Source organism: Nycticebus coucang, chromosome 12 (genome assembly GCF_027406575.1).
Source record: "Nycticebus coucang isolate mNycCou1 chromosome 12, mNycCou1.pri, whole genome shotgun sequence".
Taxonomy (NCBI): Eukaryota; Metazoa; Chordata; class Mammalia; order Primates; family Lorisidae; genus Nycticebus; species Nycticebus coucang.
In genome coordinates, this window is record NC_069791.1 from 37,413,430 (window position 1) to 37,438,578 (window position 25,149).

General features: G+C 35.2%; 1 protein-coding gene across 1 annotated transcript in view; it reads right to left on the reverse strand.

Moving 5' to 3' along the window:
• The window catches only part of ETNK1 (ethanolamine kinase 1), a 59,472-nt gene that overhangs the window by 26,370 nt on the left and 7,953 nt on the right, over window positions 1-25,149 (reverse strand). Inside the window, exons 2-4 of the mRNA XM_053555755.1 lie at window positions 14,978-15,237; window positions 6,650-6,790; window positions 2,492-2,634 (exon numbers count right to left, since the gene is read on the reverse strand). Coding sequence (XP_053411730.1) covers window positions 2,492-2,634; window positions 6,650-6,790; window positions 14,978-15,237 — 544 coding nt within the window. The remainder of the gene's footprint in view (window positions 1-2,491; window positions 2,635-6,649; window positions 6,791-14,977; window positions 15,238-25,149) is intronic.

A 25,149-nucleotide genomic window follows, 5' to 3' on the forward strand; every position in this document is an offset into this window, starting at 1 on the left:
TTTTTAAATATGAGGCATGGCATCTTCAACTTATAACTTAACATTCAAATATGTCAATTATATTACCTCAAAACCATTAGCTCCTAATTTGAAACATAATACTGAAAACTAAAGTAAGCCATATTTTCTTAATGCCTCAACTAATCACAGAGAAATTTTTTTTTTTAATAAATACCACAGGGTCCAAACTAGCCTTCCTAACAAACATTATAAAACCATTGATTGGGGGGACAGAATATTTCCATATCTAACACACATACACACATAACCACAAAGACAAGAAGAAACAAATGATGCAAAACAGACTTTCAAGAAAAAAGTCAAACTGTAAAAAATATACCAAAACAGTTACATCTGTGGAGCTGTAAAATTTGTTTTCTGTGTAGGAAAGAAAAATTAAACACAGAAGAATGATTCAGGTAAATCTTGGCAAAAACAAACGACAACCTTGAACCCTTGAATTGAAGTACAAAGGTTTAATTTGAACAATGGGAACTTTTCATATGACTGATCAATAGTTCAGAGATAGGCAATTTAAGTAAAAACGTGAAAATGTATTTTTTAATACCTAAAACAAAGTAATCTGATTTTTTTGGTCCCTTCTTTTTAGTTTTATAAACAAGTTTGTTCTATGAAATGAATATGCAAAAGAAAATTGTAAAAATAAAAGCGTGAAGGCTTAAAATTATATTCCAAAGGAAATAATAGATTCTCTTTGATTAACTTGCAGTTAAAAATAAAGCTGAGTGTCCACTTCAAATGTAAGATGAAGTCCCTCACTTGAAATTCCATTACATAAAATGTGTTATTAGGTCTTGCACTAAACTTAAAAGCTAATACATTGCTTTAAGGCATAATAATGCTCTTGTCTCACAAATGGCATTGAGATTTGGTTACTAGTACATAACATAGTACACATATACTATGGCACTTTTACATAATAAATGGATAATAATCTATTAAAGGACACTGTCAAGTACTTAATGTTCTAGGGTATATCTGAAGCTTAAAAAAAAAAAAGATTCCACAGAAAAATTCCAAGATATTTTAAAACAAATAGCTCAGTATATTTTTGAAAACTAAAATCTCTAATCCACTGTAAAATATCAAAAGTAAAAATACTCAAACATGGACAGCGCCTGTGGCTCAGTGAGTAGGGCCCCGGCCCCACATACCAAAGGTGGTGGGTTTGAACCCGGCCCCAGACAAACTGCAACAAAAAAATAGCTGGGCATTGTGGTGGGCACCTGTAGTCCCAGCTGCTTAGGAGGCTGAGGCAAGAGACTCGCCTAAGCCCAACAGCTGGAGGTTGCTGTGAACTGTGACACCACGGCACATTACCAAGGGCGACAAAGTGAGACTGTCTCTTAAAAAAAAAAAACTCAAACATGGTTTTGAAAATTTGTGCTTAAGCCTACCACCCTTGACAGTGTTCCTTTGGTTGGTTTTCTTCAAATTCAGCTCTAAATATTAACAATCTTTGTATTAGAATAGTCCCAACTTACACTCTAAGAAGGGTCATAACTAATAATTTAATATATTTATGACCCTGTTAATGAGAATATTTGGCTTCAGAATATTCAAACCAGCAGACTTACGATTCAAAATCAGGTCTTTCAACTATAATGACTATCTTCAAAAGCTAGTTTCCTATAAAATGCAATAGCTTCATAATTTCAAACATACTTTTTAAATTAATAGTAATCCTTCAACCAAAATTATATTTTTAAATTTCAATTTAATATTGAAAGGCATTTATTGTTTAGCAACCAAACCTCAAACCACTTTACCTAATGATATAACACAACCAAGTGTTTCTTAAATATGAATGCAGAATTTGAATACAAAGCAAGATATGAATACTCACAAAAAACATTCCATTAAAAAGCATTACTACAACCTCCAAAAATGTTAAAATTATTAACCAAAACTTTTTGATTACTGCTTTAGCAAATATAAATTTGAGCAACTACAAATATTTCCTCCATCTGTGACTCTCTCTGCTTAGAATCAGAATACCTAACAAATCAGCACAGTAAACAAGTAATGGGAAACTTGGAGACACATTTATTTCTAATACTCTTGTTCTTCCAACACTGAGAAAATTTCCATATTTATAAAGCAGTGTAATGTCAATTTGTTGATTTTCAATAACCTCTATGGCAAGCAGGTATACTTTCAAGTTATGAATAACCAAATAAGTTCTATAAACATCAATTCATTATTTTATATTTAAAATTACAATATGAACCACAAACTGTTGCTAAAATACCCATTCTAAAAAACATATTTTATACAAATACACAGACTATATATTCCTAACTTAACACAGTTATCATGACTTTACAGCCTAAAAGAAAATCTTTAAAAGCTTCATTTCATGTTTTCAATCCTCATATTTGAATTAAATTTATTTTTATAGATACAAAGATAAAAGGACCAATAAAACATAAAAGAAATCAACTTTACCTACTGCTAATGTTAAACCTACCTTGTTTCTCATTGTAGATTATATTCTTACACAATAGGTCATTATGGCAAAGCACAACAGGTGAGCCCAGGTTAGAAAGAATCTCCTTCATCCAAGTCATCTCTTTCTGAAGAATCTGAGGGCTTGGGATATCACTTAGGAACCTTTTAGTTTTAAAAGAAGAGTTAAACCTTGTTTATCTTAATGTTTTTTTCAAGTTTGATTAAGGATTAAATGTGTTTTGAATAAGTTCTTCTCATTTAATTGTACATACTCCTGAATTAAGACAATAGACCAACTATTCCAAAAGTTAGGATAAAGAAAATCTGTAAATGAGCTTAAAAAATGAATAAAAGAAAATGAACAACAGTTAAAATGCAGGGCAGAAAACTAAAAAAATGAATCACTACAAAATGTGGGGGGGAGAAGTAATATACTTAGCTAACAGACAACATTTAGTAAGTACTATTCTAAATGTTTATATTTATCTGCAGTCTATAGGTAACAAAATTAAGACAAACTAAGACACAGGCTGGGCGTGTTGAGTCGCACCTGTAATCCTAGCACTTTGGGCCGCTGAGGCTAGTGGATTGCCTGAGCTAAGAAATTCAAGACCAACATGAGCAAGAGTAAGACCCAATCTCTACTAAAAATAGAAAAACTAGCCAGACATTGTGGTGGGTGTCTGTAGTCCTAGCAACTTGGGACACTGAAGCAAGAGGATCATTTGAACACAGGAGTTTGAGGTTGCTATGAGGTATCACGCTGTATTTTATACTCTACCCAGGGTGACAGTGAGACTCTGTCTCAAAAGTGCTTGAGATGGTCTTTAAGGGGCTCAAGCACTTACGGGCTAGGTATGTATGGTTAACAGCTACCCCACTGGGCAGTACAGCTTTAAACACTGACTGACGTTTTTGAAATACAGCAAGGGTGGAATAGCAGTGGGCTGTAGGCTGGCGCTGGACATGTCCATGCAGCCTTGTGGATTCTGCAATGGAGTCCTGCCCTGGCACCCTACACACTCGCCTGCCTGTGCTGTTGTCCGCACCTGCACATGAGCAGATGTTTTCGAGCCTTTAGCAAGAAGCCCTTCTTGCCTGGTGTTGCTGTTCCATAACTCATGAAGTGTGGGGACAAGGAGGGTAGGGAGCCCAGAAGCTGAGCCTTGTGTTTGTACATGTGGCCAGCTGGCCTTGGAAACTTTTCCTGAGTCTTGAAGGCAGGTGCATTGTACACATGCTTCAGGCTCTTCCCTAACGCTGAGGTTGTGAGCACAAATGCCCTCCTTCCTCTTCAGGGATTTCATTAGAGAAGAGGGGTGCCCTGGGGCTCTGAGCAGAAGTAACAGAAATCTGTTGCTCCCATGCCCTCCGCAGCTGCAGAAGGAAGTCCCACACTGGTGACGTGGCAGAGCCGATCCAGGAGCAGCTCTGCCCCCTTCCTCGTGTTGGGTAGGAAGGGTGGGTACCCACAGAGACGGAATCCAGCCCCCATAAGCCCCAGGCAGCCTCAGGGGAGGAAGGATTGGCCTAGGTTTAGCCATCAGCAAGACTGAAGGACACTCTTCAAATTAAGATATAATTAAGAAATATGTTTTTTTAATTAAGATTTAATTTTCATTCAGTAAAACTCACCTTTTTTTAGTGCAGAGTTTTCTGAGTTTTGAAAAATGCGTACAGTTGTGTAACTACCACCCTCATCAAGGTACAAATCCCTCTATCACCCCCCATTTTCCCTCCTATCACTTTGTGGGTGATCTTCCCCCAAGTCCCTGGTTCCCTCTGATCTATTTTTTGAATTGATTTGTTCATCAAATGGAATCATATCCAAAAAAATCATATCATATAGATGTAACCTATGAATTTGGCTTCTTTCACTGAGCACGACTGTCCCCCAGATCAGTAGTCCATTTACACATCATCCATTCATCACTCCATCACCTTTTGGGAGATATAAAGGTTGTTTTCAAGTTGGAGTAATTGTGAATAGAGTCTTTTTTTTTTTTTTTTTGAGACAGAGTCTCACTATGTCAATCTTGGTAGAGTGCCGTTGCGTCACAGCTCACAGCAACCTCCAACTCTTGGGCTTAAGTGATTCTCTTGCCTCAGCCTCCCAAATAGCTGGGACTACAGGCGCCCACCACAATGCCTGGCTATTTTTGTTGTTGTTGTTGTTGTTGTTGTTGATGTCACTATTGTTTGGCAGGCCCAGACTGGGTTCAAACCGGCCAGCCCCGGTATATGTGTCTGCCTAGGAGTCGGATTGCTGGGTTGTATGACAAGTTTGTTTAATTTTATAAGAAACTGCACTAACTTTTTGTTTAATGTCATAATCCTACCTGCAGTTGGATGAGAACTCCAGTTGCTCTCACTCTCCCAGCACTTGCTATTGTTATCACTGTTTATTCTTTCTTCTTATTTTAGCTATTCTCATAGGTGTTAAAAGTTTCACTAAGTTCCTCCTTAGCCCTGAGCTAAGTGCTGTAGGCACATTATCCCATCAAGTGCTGGGCTTATGATGCCATTTTGCAGGTTTGGAAAACTGAGGCCCAGAGGAAATCTCTGAGATCCCTCAGGACCCGGCCAGCACATTGTTTGGAAACATGATAATCTAATCCAAAGCCTGTTTTTTTTTTTTACCATACAGTGTTGAATGGAAACCACAGGATTCAAATTAGTATAAACACGAAAATTATAACCATGTACAATAAAGCAAAAATATGAAAATAAATGTTTTTAATATTTTAATTGTTTTTATGTCCTGGTTGTCTATTTTCTATGCTATGTACCTCCAGCTTTTTCCAAAATCAGTAAACTCAACGATTTAAAGTATACCTAAGAGTCTAGGAAATTAACTCAAAACTTTCTTTGAATAATAATGATTTTTAAAATAGCAGCTAATACATATTCAACACTTACACTCGACCAGGGACTGTTTTAAGACCTTTAAATACATTAATTCAATCTTCACAAAAACCCTATAGGGTTAATATACTACTCTTGTTATTTCCATTTTGTAAATGAGGAAACTTGCCCCAGGTTATACAATGGAAATGCTGATGGCAGAACTAAGATTGGATCTCAGTTGGTCTGGCTCCAGAGTCTTATGCTCTTAACCTGCCTCTCTCGACACTGCATTATCTTAACAAGCTAAGAATATCTTCCTTCACTATTTTCATCCACCTAAATTATTTTTAAATCATTTTCTCCAAAATCTTTCAATAAAATGGCTATTTCAAAAGAGAATTCTCTATTTTTATAGTGTAGCGTCATGAATATCCAGCCAATTGGACTGGATATTCAAACTTTTGGAATATCCAGAAGTTTGCCCATACTCATTTAAGGGGTATAACATCCCTTCAAATTCAAAGTTTGACAAACCACCTACAAATACAAACACATACACGGAGTGAATCACATTAATTTTTGAAATAATCAAACTCAATAGCTATTTTTCCCAATGAATTATTAAAAAAAAATATAAGTCAGGCTTGCCTCTGTTTTTCTTAAAAGAGACTTCCTAAATACAAAAATTTAGCCTTCACCTGCTTTAGATATAAAAGATAAGATAAAATTTCTAAATTTTGCATTAGCAATATTACACAAAAATATGCTCACTAAATTTGGATTCTATATACTAATCTATACATTTTATGTATATATAATAAAGTATCTTGGTTTAAACCTGTGGAGTAAGTTTTACAAAAGCTGGGTAAGGCTTTGGTAAGTAAATTTTCAGTCTCATTATCTGGGATTTAAATAGTCACAGTCAAGACAACCCAAACTTTTTCATACTTTAATATACTACACTATCCCCATACAGACATCAAGATACCTTTGAATAAAACAATTTTTTTAAGTCTCTATGACCAACTCATAGTATGCAAAAATGTACCCATTTATAGTGATCTTTATATTACAATTATTTCTAAATAAATATCCTATATTTATTTGTTTCTCCCCTACTTCCACCCCACCCTTGCTGTTGTAGGGGGGTTTTGTTGGAGGATTGATGGAGACAGAAGCAGTTATTTCTGGGAGTCAAAGAATCAATGCTTATTTTACTACAGTGCAGAGAAACCAGACCTGATTTTACACACAAACCTGCTTACTTTTGAAACCCAATTATAAAGGAAAGCAATGTAAAACATAATTTCAAATATAATAATAATTTTACCTTTTATTGATGTCTTCATCTGCAAATCCTGTGGGAATGAGAGAGAAATATTTTCCCATCTTTAGCCATAGATTAGATTTGGGAATCCAGCCATTGTGTGCATGGATAGCATGAATTTTAGCAAGCTGACGAGCTATTAGCCTGTTTAAACAAAAAAGCACAAGAAGAAAAAAGTATAAGCTTCATAAAGTTCATGTCTACTAAGATTCTTCATTTGACCAAACTTGAGGCAAGCTCCTGAACCTTCTCATAGGCCTATCTGGGCATTTCCTTGCAAGATCCAGTTTTAGGAAGAATCTTAGGCCAGTAGCAAGAATGCCCCACTCTTGATAGTTGATCATCCTAGATATTTAATCAAGTTCCTATCTCTCACCATCACCCAAGGACGTCTGATCACTCTGGCCTGTCTTCAACAAGAGTCCTATTAGGTTGATTTAGCCAGAATCCCCCACAACTCCTGATGTTTCGTCTTGGTTAATTTTCCATCCACCAACCCCAACCCTGCTCCTTGGTTATAAATTTCCACTTGCCATGCTGTATTTGGAATTGAGCCTCATCTCTTTTCCCTCACTTCAAAATCCTAGTGCCAAGGTGCTATGCCTATCACAAAGGTCCTGAATAAAGTCAGCCTTATAAAGCTTTAACAATTATCACTGAATATTTTTCTCTTTAACAGTTGTGGTACTGTGGCTCAGACAGAATTAGAGTCATCACTCAACTCCTGGACCCTAAGTGTGCCCCTTTGAAACTTTTGTCTTCCCTTCTGACTGACTGAACTATAGCCCCAAATACACACTGAACCTGGCAAGGATTGATTTTGATGCTTAAGATTCTGAGTATACTCTCTGAAACTAGGTTAGAGTCCTAGGCTTCTTCTGAAAGGTACTTCCTAGGCTGGAAGTGCTTTTTCCTGGCTCTCCTCTGTGAGGCCCCTCTGTTCTCTCTATTGGATTCTGCTTCTTCCATGGGAACTTCTCTGTCACCTGAAACCCCTTCTTAAACCCTTGCTGACTGACTATATGCACCAAGAACTCTGTCCACCTTTCTTGTTGGCATGGTTTTACTGAGGAACTTCCAAAAAAAATTACAGTGCCTTGGGTACTACCCCTAAAAATTCTGATTTAACTGGTCTGGGTTGCAGCCAGGCCATGGAGATATTTAAAACCTTCTAGACTGGCCAAGGTATAGTGGCTCACACCTGTAATCTCCAGCACTCTCGGAGGCCAAGGCTAGTGTATTGCTTGAGCTCAGGAGTTTGAGACCGGGCTGAGCAAGAGTGAAGCTTTGAAGCTGGTCAGTCTCTAAAAGATAACCGGGTATTGTGGCAGGCACCTGTAGTCCCAGCTACTTGGGAAGCTGAGGCAAAATAATCACTTAAACCCAAGAGTTTGAGGTTGCTGTGAGTTATAATGCCACAGCACTCTACTGAAGATGACAAAGACTCTGTTTCCAAAAAACACCACCAAGAAAAAAAAAATTCTAGATGACTTTAACATGCAAAAAGAAATTTTTTTTTTCTTTTTTTGAGATAGGATCCTACAGGCGCCCACCACAACACCTGGCTATTTTTAGAGACGGGATCTCACTCTGGCTCAGGCTAGTCTTGAACTCATAATCTTAGGTAATCCACCCGCCTCGGCCTCCCAGAGTGCTAGGATTACAGGTGTGAGCCACCATACCTGGCCATTGTGCAAAAATATTTGAGAACCACTCAACTAAGGCACACAAGGAATCTAGCATATAGTTACTCTTCACCAACCTGTGGTTAAATACACAGTTTTATTAGATTTTACATTATCATGAGTATTCTTATTTTTATCTATCTAATTTCTAGTAACAAAAGAGTCCTGATTTTCCTTTAGAAAAACTCAGTGCATGTGGTTCACACACAGCTAATCTCAAGCCTAACTATATATCCCATCTACACCCCTAACTTTAGGAGTAAGTAAGCATAAGAACCAGACTTGCCCAGAACATTCCATGTCCAGGCCACAGTGACTGCACCTAACCTAAGCCAAAGATACTTGATACTAGGTTCATTGACGCTAATTACTAGGTTTATGAAAAGTAGGTAGGTTGAAGCTATCAAGAGAATCATTTCCCCCTAGGGTGTCTGCACTAGTTAGAGAAGCCTGCTAACTATTATTATGGCCGCTCTTAAGTGTCAGAAAAAGAAGGTAAGAGAATAAAACAATAAAATGATATTCCTAATGACATTGTTAGAGTCTCTAAATCCACCCATGTTTAATTCAGTATTCTCAGTTACATATACCAATAAATGCCTTCTCCTTTAAGTCAGTGTAAATTTTTGAATTATCCTCAATCAATAATATCAGTCTCATCCTTACTGTGATATATCACCAAAATATTACAATTTATAATATTTTTATGTTCGTGTACTTTGGTTCATATCTCTCATAAAATGAGTAAACATTTATTTATATAAATTAAATAAGTATTGACTGACCTTCCTCAATACTGCCTACTTAAATCTAGAAGATACACAAAAAAAGAGATCTATTTTTATGCCAATTTCATACATGTACAGAGAGCTAAGCCCAAATGCTTACAATATTTAAGCCTACATAACTTCATGAAAAAGCCAGATAGTGATTAAAAATCAAAACAAAGAAGAGCCTACATTCATAAACACACACATACACATATACTCTTTACACAAGTAAAAATTGGTTTTAAAACTTGAGAGAAGAAAGGGAAACAAGAGGCTTGAAGAAAAAGCACAATTTGTGCTATATAAAAATCAAGAGGCAATCTATATCAACGGAATATAATGTCCCAGAAATGTTTAGTGAACAAGTAAGACAGGTGATTGAAGCGCAGGGTCTCATATCAGCATAGATATTTAACTCTAATAAATTCTGTTCCCTGCTATTTTTTAAAATACATGAACAGGAGGGGTTCAATGGCTCACACCTGTAATGCTAGCACTTTCAGTAGGCGGAAGGGGAAGAATACCTGAGGCCAGAAGTTCAAGACAAGCCTGAGCAATGGCAAGGCCCTGTCTCCACCAAAAAAAAAAAGGCACCGAAAACCCTTGTCTGGTGTGGTATTGAGTATCTGAAGTCCCAGCTACTTGGGAGACTGAGACAGAAAGATTCCCTTGAGCTTGGGAGTTTGAGGTTACAGTGAGCTAGTATAACACCACTGCACTCTAGCCTGGACAATACCATAAAACCTCATCTCAAAAAACCTAAAAAAGAGGGTGGCGCCTACGGCTCAAGGAGTAGGGCGCTGGTCCCATATGCCGGAGGTGGTGGGTTCAAACCCAGCCCCGGCCAAAAACCACAAAAAAAAACCCTAAAAAAGAATAACAATGTCATTTTATTAGTTTTACCTCAGGGTTTGTAGAAGACCCAGATTTGCAAAAGATAAAATTTAATCTTAGAAGCTGTCCGGTTATTCAGCTGACAGTGACTAGGATGAAAATTCTACAGTAAACACTTTAAAAATGAATTAAAAAGTAGAGCCACAACTAAAAGGGGCATTTACAGATTAATGGAATCAGTTGAACATGCATAGCTAGAGAAAATAAAGTATCAACTAATTATGAATGTCCTTCTGCTTTTGGCAGAAGGTGGTTAATTAAGACTGACCCATGATTTGAAAAAGCCAAGCACTTTCCACCAAAGAATATCCCCATAACACTGCACAAAATTAGTTAGATTTACATTCTGATTTTGTCATTGTATCTGCAATCTGAACTTAAGCAAATCATTTAATTTCTCTTAGCTCTCAGGTTCCTTACAAGGAAAAAAAATAAATAACTGGCCTATTACATAGTTTTGACATTCTCCTTCAGCTCTAATGTCAAATATAATTGAGTATCAGGGAAAAAATGTACATCTACATAAAAAGATAATCTATTTAAACTTTTAAGTTCAATAACAACAACATAAACTTCATATTCTGATTAACACACAAAGATTCTATAAACTAACTTCCCACTTCATACCAATTTCCTGTAAGTTAGAATAGACAGATTAAATGCATATAAATCATGGAGTGACAAAGGCAAAATCTTTCAAATGATAGTGATTTTTATCAAAAATGTACCAAATACAACTATTCCTTTGAGCAAATTTCAAAAATTACACTGGAATTATGAGAATTACTTTCATATAAAAATTTGACAACATTTTCTGCATACAGTGATATATGCCTATTCTAATATAAACAAAACCAAAATGTCTATTAATAATCATCATACTATCGCATAAATAGTATTTGCAAATATATATATTAAAATATTTTTAAAAGCTCTGCATGGAAGTGGTGAAACATACTTGAAAGCTTCAGTTACTCGAAAGACTAAGACAAGAGGATGTCTTGAGCCCAGGAATTCAAGGCCAGATCAAGCAACAAAGTGAGACCTCATCTCTTTAAAAACAACAACAACAATAAAAAAAAAAAAACCTCTATCGAAAGTGAAGAGAAGTTTCAGAAAGGCCTATGGGCAGGGGCGCACAATGGCTCATACCTATAATCCTAGCACTCTGGGAGTCTGAGGCAGGTGGATTACTTGAGTTCAGGAGTTCAAAACCAGCTTGAGCAAGAGCGAGACCCTGTCTCTACTAAAAATACAAAAACTAGCCAGGCATAGTGGAAAATGCCTATAGTCCCAGCTACTAGGGAGGCTGAGGCAAAAGGACAGCTTGAGCTCAAGAGTTTGAGGTTGCTGTGAGCTATGACGTCACAGAACTCTACAAAGGGCAACCAAATGAGATCCTGTCTCAAAAATAAAATTTTTAAAAAGAAAGATTCTATAGAAAATGTAACTTTCATCTCATAGAAACAAGGCTTTGTTGATCTGACAGTAAAGATGTAGCATTCTTTAATTCTTCTGGATTCTATAATGAAATAACTTTACAAATAAAGACTCTGAATTATACTGAGCCAGAAACAGTGGCAGGTGCCTGTAGTCCCAGCTATTTGAGAACCTAAGTCAGGAGGATCACTTCAACTGATGAGTCTAGCCTGGGTAACATAGTAAGACTCTTATCTTTAAAAAAAATTAAAAGCTAGTGTCTAAAATCTTCTATAAGTGAATTACAGATATATTTGCCCCATCTATAGATACATTCTTAAAATTGTAAAGATAAATCAAATAATATCATGTTTTTATAACAGGTAAAATATATTCACAGTATTATTTAAAGTGCTAGGTGGCATTTTCCTAAATAATTCAAAATAGAATTAAAGCAATAACAATAGTAATGGTTGAGAATGCTGTATCACTGTGATTGATAAATACTACCACTAAGTTATCCTTCTAGGGACAAAGACCATGTCTTATTCTTTCATCTATTCTAGCACGGGAACTTAGAGGAGGTACTTAACTGGATTATTTGATAAATTAGAGTTATCTTACAAACAGATTGAGAATATGCATAGAAATTTACCATAAGATTGTTAAGGTTCTTACCATAAGATTCTTCTACTATTTGGTTTATAGTTAGGTAGATTAAAATCTACTTTGCATTTTTGTAAACCTTTTGTAATAAGAATTTTTAACAAAATTAGTATCTTCCTATAAAACCAAAATAAGAATCCATTAGAAATATGTCTATTCTTTCATAAGAAAGTCAGATCTTGTTTAAACCATTTCTCAAAGTCTAGAATTCAAGTTAATTTCTACAGGTCTCAGAACTACTGGTCTCTTGTATCTTTTATGTAGCAAAATTAACACATAAAGTGTGTTCAGAACTTGAGGCTAATTACTTGGGCATCTTTCTGTCAACATACTTGTCAAAGCACAGCTGCACTGCAGCCTCCATGGCCTAGATCTTGGCAGCACTGTTTCAGTACAACCATTTCATCTAGCTTGGTGAAGCTTGCTAGGCCTCTAGAGCAAGGGCTCCCTGACCAGTGGGTATTGCAGAATAGGTGGTGGTCAATATTCATGTAGTCATCCAAGTGCTTCATGTTCAATTGCTGCTTCCACCACTACCATCATTGCTCTACTCACTGCCTCTCCGAAGTATTAGAGGAACTCCTCGGTGAGTTCCAGGTTGCTCAGGTCACATTCTACCACCCCATCTGACTCAGTTTCTATCTTCTCCTCTTCAGACACAGAGGTCTGGTCTTCTCTAGCAGATGCCTGGACCCTATTGCTATCATGTAGATGCTGCACATACCTTCTGTAATGTGAGTAACTTCAGTGGGAGACCTAGAAGACCACACAATAGTCAATGAAGAACTCCTTACCATAAGCGCTTTGGGGAAGAAGTACAGGAGGTAAGGACCATAGAGTACTGAAAAAGGATTCCAAGGCCTTCCTGTAGGTGTTTTGGTGACTTCACATCCAAGCCACTGCTTAATGATAACACTGCCAGTATCTTGCAAATACTAGATGAAAATACCAAGACTTGATAACTTTTGATGTTGACGTCTTTACTGCCATCTCTCACCATGAAAGTCCAAATGGGCAAAAAAATTGGTGGCATGCAGCTTGCAAATCCTGTAGTTCCAGCTATCTGAGAAGCTAAGTAAGGAGGATTGCTTCAACTGACGAGTCTAGCCTGGGTAACATAGTAAGACTTGTTGATGGGAAAGCAGCGGTACATGGGAGGAAAGCCTGTGGATACTGATTTTTTTTTTCTTTTTTGAGTTAGCTCTCACTCTTATCATCAGGCTAGAGCACAATTGCATGATCACAGATACTGCAGCCTCCAACTCCTGGGCTTAAGTAACACTCCTGCTGCAGCCTTCTGAGTAGCTGGGGCTACAGGTGTGTGCCACCACGCCCAGCTGATTTTTCTATTTTTTGTAGAGATGGGATCTCACTCTTGGTCAGGCTGGTCTCAAACTCCTGCCCTCAAGTGATCCTCCTGCCTCATCCTCCCAAAGTGCTAGGATTACAGGTGTGAGTACTTGGCTTTAGATATTAACTCATAAAACTAATATTTTTTTCCTCTGCTTTAGTTGCAAGGAAACTTACATGACCCTTCTCTGACATCCTTATGGAATATACTTTTGTATCTGAATTCAACTCTAGCTTTTTCTTTGGTCTAATCTATGTTGTATCTGAATTCAACTCTAGCTTTTTCTTTGGTCTAATCTATGAATCTGTTCATTTTTAATACGTATTTCTCAACCATTGTAAACAAGACCAAGGATTTATAAATAAATATATGCAACTCTAAAGACCACAAAATATCTGACACAAAAGAGTAAACAAATTAATTAATCTGGGCCCCTCAACACATCTAAAGAGTATACTCACGTAAAAGAATGCTAAATATTAGTATTAGTAATTAGCTAATTAGTATTTGCTAAAGAATACAATACTAATACTAATACTGCTAAATATTAGTATTTGCACAGATTTCTACACCAAAATATTTTAATGCATTATTTGATATAATAGGTAAGTAATAAATACCAGTACGTTCCATTTTTATCAGTGTGTTTACTTAGCAATTCTACATATATGATCCAAAGATCTAAAAACTCCTAAAGTTCCAAAAAGCTTTCAGGAGGTTTGTAAAGTTAAAACTATTTTCACAAGATATTATTTATCTTTCTCACTCTTTGTTTTCTCATGAATGTACAGAATAGTTTTCAAGAGGCTACATGATATGTGATAATGTCACACTGACAGCTAAAAGGATGTGTACTTGATACTCTTGTGCTCTAAAAAATGGTTTTACTATCTAATATGATAAGTTATCGAAAAATACAAATCAAAAGCTCTTTGCGTGCTCAATAACTGCAAAGAGTTATAAAAGATCCTGACACCAAAATAGTTCAGAACTGCTGGTTCAATCTATGAATTAACCCGTTTTCAAGTCAAGCCTATTTTCTAGAGTTTTCAAGAACAGAAAGACAATTTTAAAAGTTGGCAATGATCAAGCATTTATAAGACATTATTCTTTATAAAAGATATAATACATTGAATTAAATAATGAACAACTTAAAAAACACAGAAGTGTTAATAGCACTAATAAAATCCTAATAAGTAAGAACTCTAAAAACATAAATAAGTAATAAGCAACTTGCAATAAGAAATGTATAACACTTCAATTCAAACACTACTTTAAAAAATTGAAGGGAAGCCATGATACTTCTGCAGCACATTAATCCAAAGCCCCTTACCGTCTTTCCTTCTTCTGTAAAGAATCAACAATGAAAACTACAGATATAAAAAAATTTCTTTCTTTTTCTTTAGGAAACAAAAACAAAAAACCCTAACTAAACAAAGTGGCTTAAGTTTACCAAATAGTTGCTCAAAGAAAGAAAAGGCAATTTTAAAAGATAATTTCCTTAATTGTATGTTTCAAAAGGAAAAAAAATTATTTTTAACTGTACCTGAAGATGGCAGGGTTGCAGACATGCTGCGGATCCAATGCTTCTCCTTGTATAAACTCATAGCACAGTCCATTATTGAAGGTACAATACAGTTGTGGTGCACAGCCATGAGCCTGCAACACTCGAAAACTCTTTACTTCCTCATCTCGATCAACTAACAACTCAGTCTTATTGCCATAAATTCTCACCAGTACTACATCTTCCATGGTATCACCCACATAACAGCCAATAAGTTTATTTGTGATTCCATCTGTGAAGAGCTGCAAGAAAAAAAAAAAAAAAAAGAGTAGGTAAAATCAATTACATATTTTTAAGGACTAGGAGATAACTTGAAGATAATGAATTAAATATTAATTAAAAGAAAAATACCCACTTCTTAATATAAAAGAAACTTTGGATACAATTTTGTCTAGTGTGTCTAAAATTTTAATTCTAAATTTAAACAAAAAGGAATGCTAATGTTTAGCATGTGTTGCCCTTAATTCTTGTAATATCACTGTCTTCATTATTTCTATGTAACATTTTGGTACCTATTATATCTCACAGTCTGCCTTGTACTACAATTATTGCAAATGTGCAGGGGTGTGTGTGTGTGTGGTGTGTACACACAGATAAATGAAAAGTCTAAAACACTAGAAAGTCTCTGAAGATAGGAACATTGCCCTATTCTCAGTGTGGTACATTACATACAAAAGTCCTTACTAATGTTCACAAGTTTAAATATACAAATATAATCTACCGTAATTTACATTATGGTAAATCTCCAACTTACAAAAAACTCAATTTTAAATATCAAATGTAAAAATTACTTAACATTCACTAAACACTGTTAAGCACTCAAGTTATAATACTTTAAACTCCAATGCTATGGCTAAAAAAAGAAATGTAACCTTAATTAGAGGAAGATAAAGAGGTAAGTAAATAGTTCTATGGTATTTTCTAAATGGGACTTTTCAAAAGTGTTAAGTACTTCAAAATGTTTCTTTTATCTCAGTTCAAGGTATATTTAAAAGCAGACAGGTCATTAACAATACTAGTTCTCAAGGCTATCCAAAAAGTGTAACTTACATTTTCCTCTACATCAGTGGTTCTCAACCTTCCTAATGCCACAACCCTTTAATACAGTTCCTCATGTTATGGTGACTGCCAACTATAAAATTATTTTTGTTGCTACTTCCTAACTATAATTTTGCTACTGTTATGAATCATAATGTAAATATCTGATATGCAGGAGACCTCCAAAGGGGTCGCGACCCGCAGGTTGAGAACTGCTGCTCTATACTAATTTGATAGAATTAACTCTTCTATTTACCCAGTTATAATTTAGAGCTTTTAGAGGCTCTTAAGTGGAATAAAGGAAGGAAAGAAAAAGTGAAACCAAGACTTAAGGACTTGGTTATATTTATTACAATACCATAGCAACTCAAAAATAATATTCTAAATTTTTTTCTAAGACAACTGGGTAAGAACAGGAAAAAAGGCCAGAAGATGAATTTTTGAACTATGTATGTACATTTAACAAATGCCTAAAAAATAAACAATTTCTATTTCAATTGGATTGCTGTGACAATAAATCATACATGAAAAGCTGATATTCAGATGAGGATTTGAAATAAACTATTTACTAAAATGAATATATATATAACAAGTATTTATATAATGATTTGTATCATACACAGTGCTCATCCTATTACCAATTCATCTAAAGCAGGTAAAACTATATGAGCTAATGTAAAGAAACTTATTTTGAGTATACATATCTATAAATATGGATAAAGAAGTACTGCTTTCCATCTAGATTTAAAAAAGAATATATATGAAAGAAGACATTGCCAAGAAGTATATACACTTAAATTGAATGCTATTTTATTGAAATCTGCATTAAAAAGCATGTTATTTAAGGCCAGGCATGGTGGTTCACCCCTGTAATCCTAGCATTCTGGGAGGCTGAGGCAGGTGGATCACTTAAGCACAAGAGTTCAAGACCAGCCTCAGCAAGAGTGAGACCTTCTCTCTACTAAAAAGGAAAAACTGAGGCAAAAGGATTACTTGAGCCCAAGAGTCTAAGGTTGCTGTGAGCCATGATGCCACAGCACTCTACCCAGGGCATAAAAGGAAAAAAAAAGAAAAGAAAAGCATGTTTTTCTTATTACAATACCATAGCAACTCAAAAATAATATTCTAAAACTTCAGATGTCATATATAGATGAAATACTCAATTATTATATATAATAAAGACTGAGAAACTACTTATCATGTTTACAATGAATGACACTTTGGACTCCCCAAATTCCAGAAATCATTATTTCCATTTTCTCTATCTTCACAGCAAAATAGCAGATATCTATGTTACGAAACATACATATAATGACATATGCTCTTAAAGGACTAACGACAGGTAAGACTACTGATTGTAGATTACTGACCACTATATAAACATTTATAAAGATGACACAACTCCAATGACTTTGACCCTAACTTTCTGTATTGCACAACTATCCCACAGTTGAAAATGAAATAATAATCAAAATAAATCTGTGAGTGGCTCACGCCTATATAATCCCTGCATTTTGGAAGGCTGAGGTGGGTGAATTGCCTAAGCTCATGAGTTCGAAACCAACCTGAGCTAGAGTGGGCCCCGTCTCTAAAAATAGCTGGGCATTGTGGTGGGCACCTGTTTTCCCAGCTACTTGGGAGGCTGAGGCAAGAGAATTGCTTGAGCCTAAGAGTTAGAGGTTGCTGTGAGCTATGACGCCAGGGAACCCTACCAGGGGCAACAAAGTGAGACTCTATCTCAAAAAAAAAATCTGTAAGATATAAAAAAGAAATATATGCATTCTATAACTCCACATTTATCAAAAAAAAATTTATATATAAATAAAGATAAAAATGTCTACAAAGATATTCAATACAGTATTGAGTAGTTTAAATCTTGTTTATTTTCTTATTTCTCCGTAAGTAGTTTAAACTTTCTTTTCTGGCCTACATATTTTTCCTCACTTGTTTGTTTTCCTGCAATGAACCTTGCTTACTTGTGAAAAAACTAGTGAGAAAGAGAAATACAGCCCAACAGCTAGGCACTCAATAGCTAGACCCTCAACACAGGCTGAAGCTGAACATAAAATAATTCATGAACATCAACATTCAACAGCAGGTGAGGCCATTGTGTAACCCAGAAAGATCTCAGGACAAAAACAAAATCACTCTGTAATCATGTCCAAATGTAGATTAAAAACATAAACTTTGTCCAAACCACAAAATTATCAAACATCCCCAAATAACCCCTATCCTGGCTATTATGAGTGACGGCTGCTGCTTTTCCAAGCACAGCTTTGACCCTATTTCATTCCTTCAGCTTTCTAGGTAAGATTAAGATACAAGTCACAGACTTGTCCCACATCCTTCCTGATAGCGTCCAATCCAGAGGAATATCCTGAACACTCCTCTACATAACCACACAAATCCCCACCACTGCCCAGGTAGCTCTCCTTTGCTGCAGCGAAACTTGCTCAGCTCCTTGAGAACAAGGACTTCAGTTTAAAGATGTGTAGATAACGCCTCTGGCCGTAGCATGGATTCCATCTCAGACATATACCACAAGTCATTCAATGTGCTGAACCAGCCAAACACACTATTAGAATCTATTAGACATTCTAGATGTACACTATAATAAATAAATACTAAAAATATAAAATTACACCTCAGTAAAGGCAGGAAAAAATACAAAATCTGTGACACTCCTTTTAAGGGGGTTTATACTGCCGTGTGTCCAGTATTTCAGATAGTAGGAGTCTAAAGGGTGAGTTACAGAGTCAGACCACTTGAGTTTGAATCCCAGCTCTGATCTGACAAACTGAGTAGCTTCAGGCAAGTCATTAAACCTCTAGGTGCCTCAATCTTCTCACACTTAAAAATCAGTATATTACAACCAACTTCATAGCATTCTTATTAATTACGCCTAACATTATACATAAAGTCAATTAGAACATTGCTTAGCACTGAAAATGCTCTGTATATTTAAACACATATTTAAATTTTACAGACAAGTGTGGTGGCTTGTACCTATAATCCTAGTCCTAGGTCTTGGAAGGCAAGGCAAAAAAGGAAACATAGGAAAATTAGCCAGGCACAATAAGTGGTATGCTACTATAGTCCCAACTGCTCAGGCAGCTAAGGCAGGAGGATTGCCTGAGCGCAGGAATTTGAGGTTGCAGGGAACTATGACGACGACAGGGCACTGTAGACGGAGCAATAAAGCGAGACCTTATCTCCATGAATGAATGAATATATGAATGAATAAATAAAGTTTAAAAAAATTTAACACCAAATAGCAAAATAGTTCATGATGAAACCATAAAACTGAAAGATAAAACTCACGCTAAAACAGTATTTAAAAACAATATTTCTCTAAAAAGTAGTTTAAATCCAAATAGTTAAATATTGAATGTCATACTTTCTCAGCAAATTCTCTTTTCACACCTAAAAAAGTAAAAAGCCTTCAATTTAGTTAGTCAGAAATGCCATTCAACATTCTCAAGTTAGTACTACCCAGTATGTGTTAGGTTTTTAATGACTAATTGGTTCTAATAATATTTTGTTAAACTTTAAGCTCTAAAATGCATTGAACTAACTTAGTGAATTTAACTCCTAATCACGTCTCATCTTTAGTTTAAATATTAACAGCTTTCAAATACTAGATAAATAAATAACAGATTCTAAACTTGTTTTCTGCTTTACCTCATCACGTGGTTTTAAAAAACATATATTGCTTAAAAATAGAATTAAAAAAAGATTTCTAAACACACATACAAAAAATAGAATTCAAACTTATCCTTTGGCAAATTCCAACAATCCAAGATCTCTTTAAAATTTTTTTCATTGCTTAATATTAATGACGGAATCACTCCACTCTGAAAATTGGCAATCAAAATGCAATTAAGCATTTATCCTATTTTCTATAAACTATATTTCATAAGATCTACAAAGCCCTAATTAATGAGAAAAATATCATCTAACAAAGAATTCCAACTGACAAATGTGGATGAAACAATAGAACTAGAAAATCAGTACTGCATAATCCCTAGTAAAACAACTACTTTGGCAACAATTTTCAATGAATAAAAACATTAGATGTAAGACCAAGGGGGAATTTTATAATGGTAGGAATCATCTAGTTATCTGTCACCTCATGAACTCAATGAACAATCAAATATTCTTCCTGATATGAAATAATGACTTGGAATCTAATCAACCTCCTAGCTCTATTTTTTCAGAAAATATAGGGGTTTGGCCCGGCGCCGTGGCTTACACCTGTAATCCCAGCACCCCGGGAGGCCAAGGCGGGTGGATTGTTTGAACTCAAAGGTTCCAGACCAGCCTAAGCCAGAGGAAGACCCCACCTCTAAAAATAGCTGGGCATTGTGGTGGGTGCTGCAGTCCCAGCTACTCAAGAGACTGAAGTAAGAGGCTGACTTGAGCCCAAGAGTTAAGAGTTTGCTGTGAACTATGATGCAACAGCACTTTACCAATGGTGACAAAGTGAGACTCTGTCTCAAAAAAGAAAAAGAAAGAAAGAAAATATAGGGGTTCAAGAAACATCACAAAGAAGCACAACAAAAAAACATATAAAATGTAAGTCTGTCTATATAAATGACCCACCAAAGGTCAATGGCATGATACTCTAGTATAAAGAGGTTTATCTAATTTAAAGAGGTTTAAGAAACATAACCTATGCATGGATCTACTTTATCCTGACTGAAGCAAAAAGTGTAAAAATATTTTTTGAGGTGACTGGGGGAAATTCATTTATAGACTCTAGAAATTATTGCTAATTTTGTTTGGTGTGACAATAGTGTTGTGCTTATGTAAGAAAGTATCTTTAAAAAAAATACATAGTGAAATATCTCTAGAGTTCCTCTCTGCCTCTCTTTCTCCTTCAGTACTCTGTCCTGTTCACTCTGTCTTGATGTCCTCTGATTATCAGTTTATGTCAACTTAGCAAGTCCACACAGCTCCATCAGAGCTGTCCTTCCCTGTGCTGGAGTTTGAGAATTCTTTTAAGGACAATGACTTGAGATGTTAGATTTGCTTCAAAATATTTCAAAGGGGTTAAAAAAACAAATGAAGCAAATGTGGATTCTAGATAATACATATATGAATACTCATTTCATTCTCTGTACTTTGAGCATGTTAGAAAATGTGTGTGTGTATGTGTGTATATATATGTTTTGTTTTGTTTTTCCCAAGACGGGATCTTTTGTTGCCCACCCTGCAGTGCTATGATATGATCACAGCTCACTGCAGCTTTGAACTCCTGGGCTGAAAAGAGCCCCCTGCCTCAGCCTCCTGAGTAGCTGGAACTGCAGGCAAGTACGACCATGACTGGCTAATTTTTCTTATTTTTTTTTAGAGACAAGGTCTGAATATATTGCCAGGCTGGTCTCAAACTCCTGGCCTCAAGTTATCCTCCCACCTCAGCCTCCTGAGTCATTGGAATTACAAGTGTGATTCAATATGTCCAAAAGAAAATTACATTTTTTAACTTCATGATATAACTAATTAAAGCATTAGTAAATGACTCACTGATCTATATAATAGATCAAGTATATGATTCATTTGTTAGTGACATCCAAAACAAATCAATAATAAAACTTAGATTTTAAAAAGAAGTAAGTTAAAAACGTCCAAGTGAAGACTGAAAAAGATTACGTTGCCACCTATCCCATCTATGATAAAAGCCACTTCTTCCTCCTTCCTTTCTCAGCTGAGTTTGTTGAAAAAGAATTTTGTATTTCCATTTCCAAAGCTAAAATCTGCTCTTTTCTTTTTATAATTTTTATTTTTATTATGTAATACTTTTGGCACATAGTTTTAAACCTACAGTGTGTCCCAAAGGTGACCCAAAATTACCTAAATATAGGGAAACGGGGAAACTGTAGCTAAAAACACCTTTATTTATAAAATATTCATTACAAAATTTTACAAAGAAGTAGCCAAAGCATAGAGAATATTCTGTAAATATTTTGCAAAATTTGTAATGAATATGTAGTAAACAAAGCTGGGCGGCGCCTGTGGCTCAAGGAGTAGGGCGCCGGTTCCATATGCTGGAGGTGGTGGGTTCAAACCCAGCCCTGGCCAAAAGAAAAAAAAAAAAGGTACATTTAGGTATAATTTCCCAGTTTCCCCATCTATGGTAACCTTAGGGTCATCCTACAGCATTAAACTTTTAGAAATAAATAACAGTAGCTCCCCCCAAAAATCTACTTTTCAACTCTCCTGTAATATAATTCCTTATTTTTAAATATTCTTAACAGTAAGGCTCCCCCCAAAAAATCTACTTTTCAACTCTCCTGGTATATAATTCCTTATTTTTAAAGGAATCTACTAAGTTGAAAATCTACTTTTCAACTCTCCTGGTATATAATTCCTTATTTTTAACCTGCTTTTCTGTAAAGTCTACACATTATTTAAGGGTTTCTTATAGCACTGAACTTTTCTATATCATCTCCTGCTACACACATGTATATATAGGTATTTGTAGTATTACATTTTTTGTTTTTTGTTTTTATCAGTTTTCAATAATACTAGTATATAATTGACGTGTGTACTGTAAATGTCCTCTCCTGTATGGCTTGTTTCTTCTTTAATAACAGTCTTATTTTCTCACTCACTACTTTATGTACCTATTTGTACTCCCTATATTGGACCGTAAAGCCATCAAAGAGGGGGAATAGGAATCCAGCAAGCAACGCTCTGCCTTCTCCCCAACACACACACAGACATATGCACACACACTACACTAACTTTATCTCACTCTCACAATATTGGGTATTATTTTATTTGAAATAATTCAAGATTTTATTTGAACAAAGGGTTCTAGCTCCAGAGAAAATGTTAAAAATCACTGATCTACATCATCTATTGTTACTACTTTCATTCCTAGCTAAGGAGGATTAACAAGAACAAGATTTACCCTCCTAATCAACTTCCCTATACCCCAAAAATCTCAAGTGAAATAAATAATTTTCAAGACACTGGATTTTAGACAACAGAAAATAGCAATTCCTAAGAGATGGGAAACAAACAAAAGTAAGCTCTACAACTGTCCCAGCTTAATGCCTTGAAAGAATTCTCAAGCCCTAGCATAGGGAAGAAGAGCTCAGATAGAGCTGTGTGGACTTTCTGAGTTCACATAACCTGAAAGTCAAAGGACATCAAGACAGAGTACTGAAAGAGAAAGAGAGGCAAAGAGAAACCTCTACAGAGATATGCAAAAGGTTCCACTGAGTATTCAAAAGGGTACTGACTGGGACACGTACAGGAGGAAACTACCTGTGAGGAAATTATTTAAATGTGAAAGAAAAAATAACTACCCAAAGGATTAAAAGAAAACAAAACCATCAATGAAACAGTCAAAAATTGTTCTTTGAAGAGATCAATAAAGTTGCTAACTTCTAAGCAAAACCCTTCAACACAATTAAGACAACACAAATTATCGATAAAGAAATGTACTTCACTATAGATCTAGACATATATTATTAAAAACAACTCTTCCAAATATAGAAAAAGAAACTCCCAACTTGATACCAAAACTTGTCAAGGTCATTACAAGAAAGGAAAATTATAGGCCACTTCTCCCTCTTGAACATAGTTGCAAAAATCTTAATCAAAATATAAGCAACTGATAAAATTATATATATATAAAGGAGAACATACCACACCCAAATAGGGTTTACTCCAAGAATGCAAAAGTTATTTAACATTCAATTTTTTAAAAAAAATCAAAATAATTTACCTAACAGAAAATAAAGTCATGTGATCATCATGAGATGCAGAAAAACTGATTAAATTTAACACTTATTCATGATAAAAATGCTTACAAAAACTAAGAATAAAAAGAAACTTCCTTAATCTGACAAAGTAACCAAAGTCTATTTAGAAAAAATAGCATACCTAACAACAGCAAATATCAAACCTACCAATAAATGATTATCAATGTTCTCCCTAAGATTGGGAACTAAACATGGATGCCCACTGTCACCTTTCACCTACTATTTTAATAGTGTGCTACTTCACACCATGGCCCTCCATATCTGCAGGTTCCACGTTGGCAGACTCAACCAATCTCAGATAGAAAATACTCAGAAAAAAAAAAAAATCAAACAACAAAAAGTAATAATACAACAATAAAAAAACTAAGTTTAAAATACAGTATAACAACAATTAACATAGCATTTACATTGTATTAGGTATTATAAGTAATGCAAATACTATCCCATTTTATTTGAGGGACTAGCATCTTCAGATTTTGCTATCAGTGAGGGTCCTGAAACCAATCTGAGGATATCAAGGGGCTATATTTTACTAATGGCATATACTACTTGTACTTTTAAAACAAAATAAACAGATTTAGTTAGAGTATGAGCCTTTCTAATTTTCTTTATACTTCTTAGAATTTAAAACCTGATATTATTGTAAAATAAATAATTAAATCACATGTTTAACATGTTCATAAAATATTACATTTGTATGTTTGGAGCCATTAAAAATTATAATCAATACCATACAAGCATGAGGAAATGGCAAAATGTTTACAAAGGGCTGGGGGGAAAAGAAATAAAAAATTGTTCATAGGATTGCAAACTATGTAAAATACGTTTAAGAGAAGTAGAAGGTAATTAAAAATAAAATAGTTGAGAATAGAATAGAATAGAAAAGAAATGATAGGAAATTTTTTTCCTATTCAAAGTTCCAATATTATGGGTGGGTGCCATAGCTCATGCCTGTAATCCTAGCATTTTGAGAGGCTAAGGCCAGAAGTTTGAGAGGATCGCTTAAGGCCAAAAGTCCAAGGCCAGCCTGGTAATATAATCAAACACCAACTCACTATGTCATCCCTTAAGTTACATCCATAAAAAATTTGTTTAAAATTAGTCAGGTATGGTGGCAGGTAACTGCAGGTCCAGCTATTGGGGAGACTGAGGCAGGAGGATCACTTGAGTCCAAGAGTTTGAAGCTACACTGAGCTATGATCATGCCACTGCACTCTATCCTGGACAAGACAGTGAAACCCTATCTCTTTTTTAAAAAAAAATTTTTAAAATTGTGATATATCTTTTTAGTGTTTCTGTGTTCATACAGTCTTTTGTAAAAAGAAATTTATGCATTTAGTA